The following is a 15,643-nucleotide window of genomic DNA, read 5'->3' on the forward strand; positions in this document are numbered from 1 at the left end:
CTTTTTAAACATTAAACAATTATACCAACTGAAAGAGTAGTATTTTTTTACACTAACCAGAACTAGTAATCTAGAATTTAACGTATTACAGTGTTTTTTAATATAAACAAACAAGATATTGGTTTACGCAGGTAAAGCAATAGAATATTGACTTGTTTTTGGTGCATGGATCATTTTCTTGTCATTTCTAACAAACATTCTATAAATATATATTGTCATTGAATATAATTGAAAATAATCAGCAAGGGTTTTTGTCAGTAATGGATTGTACATGTCTATGTAGTGTGTATTCTAAAAATGTACTTAATTAATCAGTAAAATTATTGTCACAAGTTAATCAAAACTTAAGGTTTATTTTATTAAAATTAAAATGTAGATGTACCACAGCTTTATGCCATATTATTTTCTTTTGTTTTAGAATTACAAGAATTCTTGTAAAATTTCATGAAATATTGAAGCGTGTATAGTATTGCCTTGTTTTGCAAGTAGAAAAGTTTTCAGGATGACTACAAAGCGTAAAAGATTTTCATTTCAATAACACCTGAACTTGTTTTCGAACTGATAGGAGGGTAATAATTATCTGTAATTCAGATGGTAGGAGGGTAACAGCTGTCTGTAATTCGCAAGGTGGGAGGGTAACAGTTGTCTGTAATTTGCAGTGTAGAAGGGTAACAGTTGTCTGTAATTTGCAGGGTAGTAGGAGGGTAACAATTGTCTGTAATTTGCAGCGTAGAAAGGTAACAATTATCTGTAATTTGCAGGGTAGGAAGGGTAACAGTTGTCTGTAATTTGCAGGGTAGTAGGAGGGTAACAATTGTCTGTAATTTGCAGCGTAGAAGGGTAACAATTATCTGTAATTTGCAGGGTAGGAGGGTTATAGTTGTCTGTAATTTGCAGTGTAAAAGGGTAACATATTTCTGTAGTTCTCAGGTTAGGAGGGTAACAGTTGTCTGTAATTCGCAGGTTAGGAGGGTAACAGTTGTCTGTAATTCGCAGGGTAGGAGGTACAGTTATCTGTAATTTGCTGTGTAGGAGGGTAACAGTTGTCTGTAATTCGCAGGGTTGGAGGGTAACAGTTGTCTGTAATTCGCAGGTTAGGAGGGTAATAATGATCTGTAACTTGCTGTGTAGGAGGGTAACAGTTGTCTGTAATTTGTAGTGTAGGACACTAAGAGTTTTCTGATATTTGCAGGGTAGGAGAGTAGCAGCTGTCAGTAATTCGTAGGAGAGTGGGTAACAGCCTTTTGTAATTTGCAGGGAAGGAGGGTAACAGTTTTTTGTAATTCGCAGGGTAGGAGGATAACAGTTGTCTGTAATTCGCAAGGTATGAACGTAACAGTTTTCTGTAATTCGCAAGGTAGTGGTACAGTTATCTGTAATTCGCAATGTAGGAGGGAAACAGCTGTCTGTAATCCGCAGGCTGTTAATTGTCTGTAATGATTTGCATTACTCTCTAATGCACAGGGTAACAGTTGTCTGTAAAACATATGTTTCATTTGCTTTTTATTTAGTTCAGAGCCTTCTGTCAATAGGGGATATTCCCGTTCATACGCCGCTAAATAGAATAGTAATATATTTAAATGGATGTTCCCATGATCACCGCCGCACGGAAGCATCTGTGGGTCATATACACAGACACTTAGGGTTATGTGCGTGGCTCCCCTTCTTGATCCGCACTTGTATACACCATGTCTATTTTAATTTTTTAAATCGTACGTCAAAATATTTTTGCATATTATAACGACTTGGCCACATGTCTTGAACATAAAACTTGGGACAACGTTTAAAAAACTCCCTTCATAAAGATAACAGCGTTCGCTTTCCATTGATGTGAGACGACCGAGATGAGTTTCGGCACTGCTTTCCGCTTTCATTTTATGCCGAGAACCGGACATAATTAAATAACACGTGCAATTTTATGTTTCACGGAATCATCACATCCGAAGGAATTTCATCCAACCAGTTTGATAACCACGGAAGAGCATTAGTGCCAGGTGTGTGTTTTAATAACTCGAAATTTCGAGTTAATAATTAGAAATCCTAACTCGAAATTTTGAGTAACTAAACTCGAAATTACGACTTACTAACTTGAAATTTCGACTTTCAAACTTGAAATTTCGACTTCTGTTACTCGAAATTTAGACTTATTAACCCAAAATTTCGACTTATTAATTCGAAATTTCGACTTAGTAACTCGAAATTTCGACTTAGTAACTCGAAATTCCCACCTACTTACTACTCAAATCGCATCTTTTCAATGTTTATTACAACGCCCATGAGGCATTGCAGAATTCTTTGATGGCCTGATGCGGTGGCAGTTCCACGTCTTAGCACAGGAATCTATGTCACTTTGCAAATCAAAAGCGGATAGCATGACGCTCACATATGTTTGAAGGAACATTTAAATACGATTAACATTATTTTGCAAATTTGAAATAATTTGATTCTTTGTACCAGTTAATATCCAAAAAGAATGTACTTATAATTACAGCATTTGTGTTGTTTTGTTCTATTTCATAAAATGACTAGCTCCTAGACTATGATATATCTTTTCACTTTATTATGATGAAATGTAGTGGATTAAGCCAGTCTTTATTCTATGTCCAATGATAAATTAAATATAATTTATTCTCTAAAATAGACTGGCGTTTGTGTCCAATAAAATTATACATACAAGGGGAAAAATATAGAAATAAATTTATTATCAGTGTAGTGCCTAGTCTTGGATAAAAATTCTTTTAAATCAATAAAACAACAAAAATACTGATTTAAAAGACTGGCCCGATTTGTTTTCGAAACAAAATGTCATATTTCATATTTATCCGCTGTAAAACATTCTTGCATATATCATAAACAGAAGTCGAATATTTGCGACAATGTGAATATATTCATGAAAGTAAACGTAATGAACAAATTATGAAACAAAAATACCAATTTTAATATTAAGAAAAATTCATCAGAAAAGTTAAAGTAGCGAAATAAAGAATAATGAATGTGAATCGAGGGTTTAGGACAACTTGATAAGGACAAGCTGTGAATACTCCCTCTCCATTGTACAATCGCACTCCCTATTGTCTAAACTCTTGGTAACTCAACTTTATTAGCCATTCAAATAATGTAACTAAGTAAATATTTCGAGTTCATAAGTCGAAATTCCGAGTTGTGTAAGAATTTCAAATTTTATTTTTTCTCAATTGAGCTCCTTTATTTCTCATTGCACTCGCCATGACAACTTGACTTATTCATTTTTTTCCGGGTGATTTTGATTTATTAGACAAACTTGACGCGGAATCCAGGAAATCCATCTCGACTCCCACTCCCCCATCTCTCTCTCTCTACCCTTATATAGTCACACTTTAATTCCTACCAAATGTCCAACATATATATTGTCACATTTGGCATTAAGCTTTGCAAATCTTACCTCCATCTGTCTTATCTGACCTCATAAAACCGTTTATTTATATAAATATACGTGTAGTTAACCGTTTGTATTTTGATCCACGTAATTTTAGTGCATTTCTAGGACATTGTGTAGAAATATCGTGCTAATCGTGAAAAAATGCACTGGTGCTTATGGTTTTATATGATACCTCGTAAACCCATTTGTTATATGAATTTATAAAATATTACAAACAATGCCAACGATTTTCCACCGAAGAAAAATTCTCAGCAAAGTTATGTTTTTATAATTTAGCAAATGCGTACTCTCTGTGTAAGAAAGCTTCCCTTTATGACGACCCCCCCCCCCCGCACACACACAACAACGATAAAATATAAAAGCAATTGCCCGAGAAGAGCCACATTATAAATCTGAAAATGTGAACAGATTTCACAATTTAATAACTTAATTTGATTTAAGACTTCCGTCTAGTTACTCTGTGAAGAGATTTTTGTAATTTCTGATCGCACATCAGGAAATTTTCTGATCGCAGATAAGGAAATACAATGCTGACATTCCATCTCTGGCACAGAAATTCACGACAAACCTTACAGCAAGTAGTTCTCAAAACAGCTTAAAACTAGCGATGTTAAAGAAAGAAATATTTTTATTTTGTTTCAAGTATCCAACAAATTACAACGCATTCAAAGTTTAAAAGTAGCGTTGGCTTATAGAATTGTCAATAAATGCACAAACACAAATTACGCGGATGAACATCATTTTAATCAATGAAAATGATATTTTAGCGATGTCGATTACCTAATAGTACACAAATAAATCTGACTGTAGAGTAGTGGGATATATACATGTCGGACTGTTTGGCGAGAAGATTTTCGCTAAATTATTTACAACAGGTTTATCGTGAACAAAATACCTCGAAATTAATAAGGATGACAAATCTGAAATGGAAATTCTAAATTTATACTTATTTGATTTTATTCAGGCTTTCTTCGTATAACTTAAGATGAATTATAGTATATACAAATAAATGTATACAGGAAAATACATACAGATATACAGTACGATTTAGATTGCAAAGATCAGAAAATACCAAATAGCCCTTTGATTATACTGTAGTCTCTTATTGAAAAGTTACTCGAAATCGTCGACCATGACCATTTTGAAATAACAGAGACATGTTCATCTTTTCGAATCTTACAAAAAAGCAATACAAAAAATCAATACTGCAGTAGGGAAGAAATAGTTCTTCTATAGTATTCAAAGAATTACAAGTATTCATATTACTTCAAAATGTGCGTGTATTGCATGTATTATCTTAAGAGGGAACTAACTTGTACAAGTAAAATTTTGTTGCATATCTGAATTCTTTCCCTTTGATACTTATATAAAAAGAAATGCCGAACACATATAAACAAATTATTAATGCACATGTATAAAGTCAAAACTGTGAACAAAGGGCACCCAAGAAAGAGACCGGATATGGTCTTTCAAGAACAGTGGGCTATATTTGCCTCTTTTTTAAATAAATGAAAGATTGCCGAAGAGTGGCCTTATTTACGGTTTGATCATTATATACACGTTTTGATAAACTTCTTGTAAACATGAATTTAACTTAAATATCAAATTTAGCTTATTTTGAAATTGTTTTAATATCATTTGATGAAATACATGTCTCAAAACCATTATTGATTTTTCACAATATTCATGAAAATTACGTGCGCTGGCGCGGCCAGTTGGAATTCTGTAACGTTTTGACATTTTTACTAAGCTAGATTTTATTAAAGATTATCGTTTGCTGAAATGATTTTAGTGTAACTTTACTATTATGTTAATTGTTTATGTTGCGACAATGTATTTAAGTTTACGGTACTTTACAATATACGTTTAGTATACGTATTTTCAATAAACGTTTTATATCATATAATATAATAATCGTCTCAGTGATAGTGATCATTCTAATCAGCCAATGAAAATTAAGTCATGCTTGAGCGATCATCTCAGCAGGTATTAATACGGCGATTAGATCAAAATTATTCAGTCTGCAGAGGAATTCACCGGGGACAAGATTACTCTATGTATTGAAGCCTCGCTTCATACATAGAGGATAATTTCGTCTACCTAACTGAAGCCTAGCTTCATAGGTAGAAAAGAAAGAATTGGCCAAAACTAAATACCCTTGTTTATCCAATTGAAGCCTAGCTTCATGGATATAGTGTCGTTATAGTTTAGTTGTGAAATTGTATTTGACTCTGGGTACTTATAGACCACCACATTACCTGAAAGCCTCGCTATCAGGAAATTTGGTAACATATAGGTATTAAAAAATCCAGAGGTAGATTTAAAACGAATAAGCTTTGTATAGTTGGAACTTTGTTGTAAATCCCTACCAGCAGCTTATCTTTCTATCTAAATAGAAGCCTCTCGCTTCTAGATAGGGGGGGTATTTTTGGTTTTTAAAAAATTTTTTCGGTTGCAGCTGAAAATTTTATTGCTTTTGAAAACATTCCCTTTTTTTTTTTATTTGTTTAAACGGTTTAAAATTTTTTTTAATTTTGACTTTTTAGAAATTAAAAGTGTATTTTGGAGTTTTTTAAATTCCCAAACTGATTTTTTGAATAATTTGGTAATTTCATACATTTTGTTTTTAAATTAAACGGGGGATGGGGCCCAAAAAAAAAAAAATTTATTTATTAAAAATTTGTTTTAACAAAACCCCCCTCGGGTAAAAACCCCGTTTTAAAAAAATTTTGGTGGGGAAAAGGTGGATTCATTAGAAGGAAAAAACCAAAAAATTGATTACTCAAAAAGGTTTAAAATAAATTTTTTTCCAATTAAAATTTTGGTGAGGATTTTTGGAAGAATGTTTTAGGTATGCCAAAAGACCTTATTTTTGTTTAACCCCGAAAAACTTTTTAAGGGGGATTTTCAAACACCAAAATGAAAAACCCTTTGAAAATTAGGGGCCCAAAATTGAAAATTTTTTCAATTTTCTTTTTAAGAACAGTTGAACCAAATTAAAGCAATTTTTTCTTTTAAAATCAAAAAAAATTGAAATTTTTAAAATTAATTTAAAAAAAAACAAACGTTTTAACAAAACCCAAAAAGGGTTTTAGCAAACAATATTTCAAAAACCACCTTTTATTTAAAAAAGGGGGCGAGTTTTATTCCACCCACCCCAGTAAAAAAGCCCTTTTTAAAAAAGAAAGTGTTTTAACCCCATTTTGCTGAAAAACAAAGGTTTCGGAAACTTTCCCTTTTGTCTGATTTAAATTTTTCCCAGAACGTTTTACTTTTTAAAGAGAAAATTCAAACCACAAAAAAACGGCCCTTTTCAAACCCCGCAACATGCAAAAAGGTACTTCAAATTCAACAGAAATTTAAACGTGCCCCCAAAAAATCAAATTCAAAACGAAGTGTTTGATGAAAAACCAGCTGGGTTATTGGGGTAAGCTCTGGAAAAGATTTAAAGGGGGTTTTTTTGAAGCTTTTTTTTCCCGAAAATTTAACCTGGACAACACAAAAAAAGGTCTTTTTTTATCTGATTTTTTTAAACAGGTCAAAGGGTCAAGGTTTTTATTTGGCAAAACTGACCCCAAGCCCAAAATTTTACCAAAATTTATGATGAACTTGATTAAACTTGAAGAAAGGTTTTCAAACCCCCCAATCCAAACCGAAAATTTTATAGAAATTCTAATTTTCGAGAAAGGAAAACTAAAGCCTACAAATCTTTATCTGAAATGGGGCGGGACTTAAAGACGTTTGAACTTAAATTTGTAAAACCCTTTTTCAAACCATCAGGGTGTGAAAGAATTTTTTAGGGGAAAAACCATTTATTTAAAAATTCTTTATTTTAAAAATTTTGGATATTTGGGGGCTTTGGGGAATTAAAAACAAGCTCGTCCTACTGCTTTTAATGAAAACCCGTAAAACTTGCTGTTTGGGTTTTAGGCTTTCAACAGGGCCCGGGAAAAAAAAAATTTCCCGTAGAAAACCCTGGGTTTAAAAATTTAGAAAATTTAATCTCTTGGGCGGGGAAAATTATTAGTCCGAAAAGTCAAAAGAGACAATTTTTGGGTTTTCCTGAAAAAAATTAGAGAGGAAAAGAAAAAATAATTTTAAATTTTTAATTTTTTTCCACCCAAAATTAACTATAAAAATTTTTGAATAAAAAGAAAAAACCCAAGGGAAAAAATGCGGAAAATTCATTTAAAACATTTTTTCTTCAAAACTTTTTTTAAAAAAGGTCCAAAAAACAATTTGTTTGAAAATTTTTTTGAATGTGGTAGGGAAGGTTTAATAAAACATTTGTCGGGGGAAAAATTTAATTTGTGGGATCAAAAAACGAAAAATTACTGTGTTTTTTAGGGAAAGGGTTGTTGGGAAAATTTCGGGTTTTTTTTGGATTTTTAGGGTTTATTTGTTGAAAACTAAAAATAAAATGGGATCCCAAACTAAATTTTTTAAAATTTTACTGGTGCAAAACTTTCTTTATTTCTCAAAAATTTTTTAATTTGATTCAAATTTCCCCTAAATTTTAAAAACCGGGGTTTAAACAAAAATTGTAAATGGGCCCCTGGAAAAAACCCTTTTGAAAAAAAGGGTTTGGACTAATTTAGATATTAAATTGAATGATGAAATTTCAACAAATCCTTTCATAGTTTCTTATATAGAGGGAGATGCAATATTAGGTTTAGATTTTATGACAGCAAGAAATATTGTTATAGATGTTCCGAATAATCAGTTGACAGCCAATGGTAAAAAGATACAAATAAAATGTAAAGGTCCGATTGGTTGTAATCGTGTGATTTGTCATTTTTGTGGAATGAAATTTAAAAAGAAATCTTATATAAGACAGCACTGTAGAAGAATACATAAAGTTACGGAATCTAAAGTTCGAAAGTTGTGCATGTCATAAATTGTTAGTGGCATTAAAAAAGTAAGTTGTATGTTCATGCGGGGCGCATGTAAAACGGAGGCGTGGGTAGTGTAACGTTTGACATTTTTACTAAGCTAGATTTTATTAAAGATTATCGTTTGCTGAAATGATTTTAGTGTAACTTTACTATTTATGTTAATTGTTTATGTTGCGACAATGTATTTAAGTTTACGGTACTTTACAATATACGTTTAGTATACGTATTTTCAATAAACGTTTTATATCATATAATATAATAATCGTCTCAGTGATAGTGATCATTCTAATCAGCCAATGAAAATTAAGTCATGCTTGAGCGATCATCTCAGCAGGTATAAATACGGCGAATTAGAATCAAAATTATTCAGTCTGCAGAGGAATTCACCGGACAAGATTACTCTATGTAATTGAAGCCTCGCTTCATACATAGAGGATAATTTCGTCTACCTAACTGAAGCCTAGCTTCATAGGTAGAAAAGAAGAATTGGCCAAAACTAAATACCTTGTTTATCCCAATTGAAGCCTAGCTTCATGGATATAGTGTCGTTATAGTTTAGTTGTGAAATTGTATTTGACTCTGGGTACTTATAGACCACCACATTACCTGAAAGCCTCGCTATCAGGAAATTGGTAACATATAGGTATTAAAAATCCAGAGGTAGATTTAAAACGAATAAGCTTTGTATAGTTGGAACTTTGTTGTAAATCCCTACCAGCAGCTTATCTTTCTATCTAAATAGAAGCCTCGCTTCATAGATAGGGAGGTAGTTGCTGGACTATAGGAAATTATCGGGTTGCAGCGTGATATCTATAGCTTTTGAATCATTTCATTGTGTTATATTGTAAAGGTATTTACTATATTTAGACTTTTTAGAATTTAATAGTGTATTTTGGAGTATTAATTCAAGCTGATTGTTTATGATATATGATAATTTCATAATCATTTGTATCTAATCAAACGGCAGGTAGCCCAAAGAAAAATTTATTATATATTCGTTGTACATCCGCTCGGTACACGTTACAATTCCACGTGCAATTCGTGCTGCTACTTTGGAATCAGAAAAAAATCATTTATACATGTTTTCATGCAATGGTTCATATATACATGTACATCAGAAGAACAATCACAAAAAATCGCAATTTCTGGTGATAGGTGGCAAATTTAAGCATGATCGTGTAAGTATTGTTTTGTTGTTGCTTTATTTTTAATTAATCAATCAATCAATCAATCAATCAATCAATCAATTTATTTATTTATTTATTTATTTATTTATTATACCCCACTAACAAACTTTTGGGGGAATATATAGGGGTCAGCGTGTCCGTTGGTCTGTCGGTCGGTCCGTCCGTCAGTCGGACGGTCGGTCGGTCGGTTTCCTTCATAGATTCCGGACGTTAACTAGAGTTTGGAATGAGGTATTGTAATCAAACTTGGTATATAGCAACCTTATATAGAAATTGCTTTCGGCAATATAAGTCGTATAAGTCAGAAACAGTTTACGCAAGTTTTCTTCAAAAGTGTCTTCTTACAGACAAACAGTTGAAAAGATAAACAAGAATTTGTCCGAGGCAAAGCTGAGGATAAATTGTTGTTTGTTCTAGTGGACTGTCTTTTCTTTACGTCTGTAAGAAGACACTTTTGAAGAAAATACGAAAATATCAGACTTATACGACAATTTATAATTGTAAAGAACAGATAAATTAATAAACGCATTTCATGATAACTAGATCTTATTGAAAATAATGTATATGTATGTGTTTGTTGAAAATATATAACTATCGAACATATTTACATGACCTATAAGCTTTTGGTAGTTCAAGTTGTTGGCAAATTGTATTCGCACGGAGTTTTCGTGCATTTATTTCAATCTTTCATTTAAAAACAATTTTTAAATGGCTGCCCCACATAGAGTCGTATTGATTAAAATCGATTAAAATCGATTATGACGATCAACATTGTAACAAACATGTATTACCTAAATGTTATATGTATAAGCATGATTTTTTTTGGTTGGGGACATATGTTGTTGTTGTTGTTGATGCTGTTTTCTGATAGAATGTCGGAGGTTATACAAGAGTTTCAGCAAACAATTGTTAGTATCGTCGAAAGAATTTCACTGCTGATATCAACAGTTTCTTTGTTCCTGTAAATGACCACCCAATTTATTTATTATTTTTTGTTGTTGATGTTGTTGATGATAAACTAAATTTACTCCTGAGTTGCGATATCAAGTTCGCTGCAACTTTCCGTCTGTCTCCATGTTGTCTTGTTTAAGGCAGATAAAACATCGCCTGTTGACTAAATCTCTTGTTTTAGCTCGACTATTTAAAGGATAGAGAGAGCTAGCAAGTAGGCGTTGGCGTTACATTTTAGTTACGTTGGTATCTCCAAAACTACTGAAGGGGTTGAAACTTAACATGCTTATTTGAAAGCATAATAGTCAATAATAATCCAAGGTTCATTACTCTTACAGAGATTTTGACATAATTATGTGGCCCTTTTTTAACTAAAAATGTCAAGGCACTTGTTTTACTGTCAAGCACTGAGGATAGTCAAACAAACAGCTTTTGTAATTAGATACGTAGCGGTAGCTGTCGAAGAACTTTTACCATAGTTACTTGTTATGTTAATAAGCTACAGTTCTCGAAAGAAACATGCGAAAGTTAAAGTTAATCATCGCGAAGTTTTTACATTTTTTTTCTCAAGAAGATTAAGTTAAGTATGCGACAAAGCTGGGACATACGATAAGTTATATCCCAGGACAAAGTCAACGTTGAATAGCGTCAAAAGTTTCATTCCAGGGTGTAAAATATCGCTACTTTATAAAAAAAAAAGGGCGACACAAGACTTCAATAAAAAAAGTGTCTTTTACCTGGCTAAGATAGGACTCCGTATATTACAGCTGCACTAAATCCATGTGAAGGTGGACCTGACAGTTATTTGTCTTCTTACAGGCGTAAAACACACTTTTTGAATAGCTCTGTTGGGGGTTTAGATGTATACCGTATTTTAAAAATTCATTGCAGATGTGAATTTAAACGAATATGCTAATTAAGTTTCTAATTAAATTGCTATATAAGATATTTCACATTATGGTCGTTTGGGAACCTGTTCCCATATCAAAAATACATCTCTAGCTATACCCAACTTTGGCAACAGAAGCTATATTATGCCCCGGCTGATTTTGATTTTTTGATCTGAACTGAATATTATATTCAGTTCAGATCAAAAAATCAAAATCAGCCGACTGCCCCGACATTTTTTCTTTTCAGTCAACGCATTTTATTAAATTAAAAACAGCAATAAAAAAAACCTTTAGTTTTACGTTACACGCCCATTTATGATAGCGTTCGTTAATGATATATGCGGTCCATTTTTTTCCATTAAAATAGTTTCTATAACTCAGTTTAGATATTTAATGGAGTAGACGACGTCTGACTGATTCGCGCAAAACTTTATTACCATTTTATTTTCGCGCCATTTACCTAAACCGGAACTGAAATTATGTTAAAAGTGCGCACGCACCAGGCAACGATATAAACAATATGGCGGACGTCTACTAATTCATGAAATATATCGGGTGCTCGTTATCTGTACAGGGGTCATAAACCGTGAAATTGAGCCTTTTGTTTTATTTACACTTGTCCTTTTAAAAGAGATAATGACAGAGCTATTGTTTACATGAAGTGTAAAGAGAAAATGAATGAGACGTGAACTTAAATGACCTTAATTGGAGTTAATTGAAATTTAATTGGAATTTTGATAGATAAGGGCACCGATAAAATGGCTACGGGTAGTGCGTTGAATTTGTCTTTACTTTCAAGAGGTGTCGGAGAGGTGACGAGGAACGGATCTGAAAAAGTTGATGTCATTTTTGAACCCCAGGTATTGTATGGTTTATGGCTTATGATTTCATTTTTGATTAATGAACTCTTTGTGTAAATTTTGCAATATTTTGATTATAGTTTGTATAAAAACTAATAATATAGGGGTAAATGAAATAGAAATAAAGATATTCTTGAGATACTAAAGAGAAAGAAAGCTTGGCATTTGAAACAAAGTTGCATATTGTTTGTAAATGTTCGGTTAAGCAAAGTTAATATGGGGAAGTCAAAGGGCAGGTCCATGACGCTGGGTTGGATTTTGGCTTGCTCGGCAATGGACTACACATGTGTACATAGAAGGAAATCATATAAATGATTAGAAATATATATATTTTTTGTACATGTGATTTCAGTGAAGTTTTCAATGTCATTTCTTATTTGGGCGCCCCAAATCATATATAAACGCCCAAAATCATATATTAATGATAAGAAATATATAGCTTTTTTGTACATATGATTTCAGTGAAGTTTTCAGTGTCATTTCTAGTTGGGCGCCCCAATTATTAAATGCAACTCAATGGTACAATTTTATACTTAGTGGGCAATTCTGACGTTACAGGACATTATCGCAACTTTTCTGCTTAAGAATTATCAATAAACGCCTAGGTGGTCAGGATTGAAAACCAAAGCATTGAATGAAATACCGAATGACATCTTTAAAATGAAAATATTGTGTAAAATAAAAAATGAATTTTTTTTATATGCCAGAAAGAATTTTGGGCATCTCCAACTTCAAGAACTTCGGCATATTATGTTATATCCCTGGAGTCTTTTCGTCCATCCGGCGACGTAGCATCTTTACTTACAAGATAACAATTTATGAAATATTCCCATGTCTTACAAATGCTTCATCATTACTAAAATAAGAACACTTTTTGGGCATATATTGTTACGCCTAGCGGTGCCCTTGTTTTTTATCTGTCACTTCACTGTTTATAGACTGTGCCTTACTTTCATATTAGTGTTATCAGTTTATTGTATTTCTTGATATTTGTTGAGTGCATTTTAGACATTAAGGCATTATAAGTAAACCCAGGGCAATTTAATAAAGCTAATTTTGCTTAACTCAAGAAGGCTTTTTCAATTCAAGTTACTGACAACTTATCTGCTAAAATTATCTGATAGATTGTAAAAAAAATCATATAACAATAATCTTTGTCTTAATTGAAAAGCACAACTTAATTGTACCCCAACCCACTCCCAACCCTTGGGAGAATGATAATGTGGACTTTACTTTCAAACCCAAGTACATGTAAATGCCCCAGCCCACTTGTCTTTCTATCTGCAAATAATGTCAAATGAAATGACATATGAGATGATAAAATCCACAGGAAATGTACCCACACTGCAATTTTGTCTCAATGGACTTCAGGTGCCCAATGGACTTGAGATTATTAGTTAAAATAATCTGACATTTTTGTGCAGAAAGGTTGTCCGAAGATCCTGTCAGTTTCCAAAAGTTCTTGTAGTATATATTTTGCTTCCAACATTATGGGCCTATCATGATATATAATGTTTAGGTTTGAAAAAAATTACATTATTCTCTGTACTTGTGTAAAATTTAAATACGAATACAAATTTCAAATTAACACAGGGAATATATGTTGCAATCTGGAACTTTAACCATACAGCATAGAAGGTAATTTTACACTGGGTAAGCTTCCCTAGCTCATTTAGCATAACATAATTTCAAATTGAAAATAATAGGAATGATTTCATGCTTATTTTAAACATCAGTTTGTGTTGTTGTTACACAGATTATGGATTTTTCTTCTTTTTTTCCAGGATTATTTCAATTTTGTAGAAGAATCTCATGACAGACCTTTTTTCCTGCCACCATTACAACCTAGATATGGTTTCACTCAGGAGCCATCTCAAATCTCATCAAGGTACAGTAGTTTGATTATGGTGTATCTAAAATTATCAGCATATTTTTTAGGGACAGCAGGATCCTGCATCAGAGACACACTAATTTGTTGAAGAATTTTATTCCACCCTTTAGTTTTGCAACACATGATTTAAAAACATTTGAGATATTGCTTTGAAACAATGAATACTTCATCTTCAACCTTACTTCCACATTATTTTTAGGCAAAAATACATGTACATGTTTATAACTGCATCATACAAAATATCAGTACTACAAAGGGGAGCAGTGGCCAAATATGTAAAGTTTCTGCCATTTAACTTGGGGTCACAACTATGTTTTGCCTCCTATAACACCAATGTGACTTGAAAGTGGTTTAGATATATTTCAAGCTCTTGTTGAAACTTTTTTTAATTACTTAAGAACTTATTTTGATTAAGTTAATGATTCTTATACTTCAGGTATAGTCATAGCAAAGATGCCGTCCATTTACCGAAAACATTCACCACTCGTAAAGGCGCGTTACTCTTGTTCTCTGAGGACATGGCTCATAAAACTAAAGCCAGCGAGGCGAAGAAACACAAACATCATCATGGTCATCATAGCGATAGGGATATGACAATTTCAGAGCTAGAGGAATCAAGCACCGACAGAGATCTGAAAACTGTAGATGATCTCGCAAAATCTATCCTAGCTTATGGAAGCATTGTAAGTGTAGTATTAATAATATAGCCTACACAAGCCACAATATATATTTTTTTTATTTAGCTCCTTTTTTAATGCAGTTTTTTTTTGTATAAAATTCACTTTTTTTCTTAGCATAAAGGGTTGTATTCAATCTGAAGAAAAATTATTTTATTTCCCGATGGTGAATTAAACAAAATTTTTAATTCTTTACTTATTTTAACGCCAAATTCAGAATTAAACTTTAATTGTGCAGTCACAGTGTTTACCATATTTTATTGTTATTGCAGGAAAAGAAGCTCTAATTCTTTAATGTATTCATATGCTACAAGCATACTTTATTTTTTCCTGCATAACATAGCAGCAAAATTTAGCCACACATCACTATAAAAAATTTCTCCAACTTCACTTAAATGAAACTTGTTGATTTAACTCAAAACTGCAAGGATATACAATTTTGTTCTTAATTACATATTAAACTGAAAATTTTGAAATTTGCATTTTTACCAAAGTTGGATATGTTAGACTAATATGTTCCAAATTATAAAGCTGTTGGCATTATTTATTAAGATCAGAGAGTTATATTATTTATTCAGTATGTACAATTTGCATTATTTTAAGTCTTAAATCTAGTCATAAATTCATAATATGTTTTATGAGATAGGTATTCAACAGGTTTATAAACCTAAACTATGACTGTAGTAATATGAACAATGAATGTTTAATTATTAAACGTCAGTCACTATGGTTTTCATGGTTTTAATTGTCAAACACTCAATTGTCTAGAATTCAAAGGCCTACATACATTGTATTTAATCACAATGGCAAAAGCTATAAAATAATTTGTTTTCAAAACTTTTCCATTAAAGTTTTAGTGTTTTGTGGTATAAGA

At 32.2% G+C, this 15,643-nt stretch overlaps 1 protein-coding gene across 1 annotated transcript in view; it reads left to right on the plus strand.

The window, feature by feature from the left end:
- The first annotated feature begins 11,840 nt into the window (after positions 1–11,840).
- Positions 11,841–15,643, plus strand: part of LOC132739455 (uncharacterized protein KIAA2012 homolog) — a 61,231-nt gene continuing 57,428 nt past the window's right edge. The window contains exons 1-3 of the mRNA XM_060727175.1: positions 11,841–12,201; positions 13,986–14,089; positions 14,529–14,775. Coding sequence (XP_060583158.1) covers positions 12,100–12,201; positions 13,986–14,089; positions 14,529–14,775 — 453 coding nt within the window. The 5' untranslated portion in view covers positions 11,841–12,099. The remainder of the gene's footprint in view (positions 12,202–13,985; positions 14,090–14,528; positions 14,776–15,643) is intronic.

This window comes from Ruditapes philippinarum, unplaced genomic scaffold (genome assembly GCF_026571515.1).
Source record: "Ruditapes philippinarum isolate M1 unplaced genomic scaffold, ASM2657151v2 ctg320_1_1_1_1, whole genome shotgun sequence".
Lineage (NCBI taxonomy): Eukaryota > Metazoa > Mollusca > Bivalvia > Venerida > Veneridae > Ruditapes > Ruditapes philippinarum.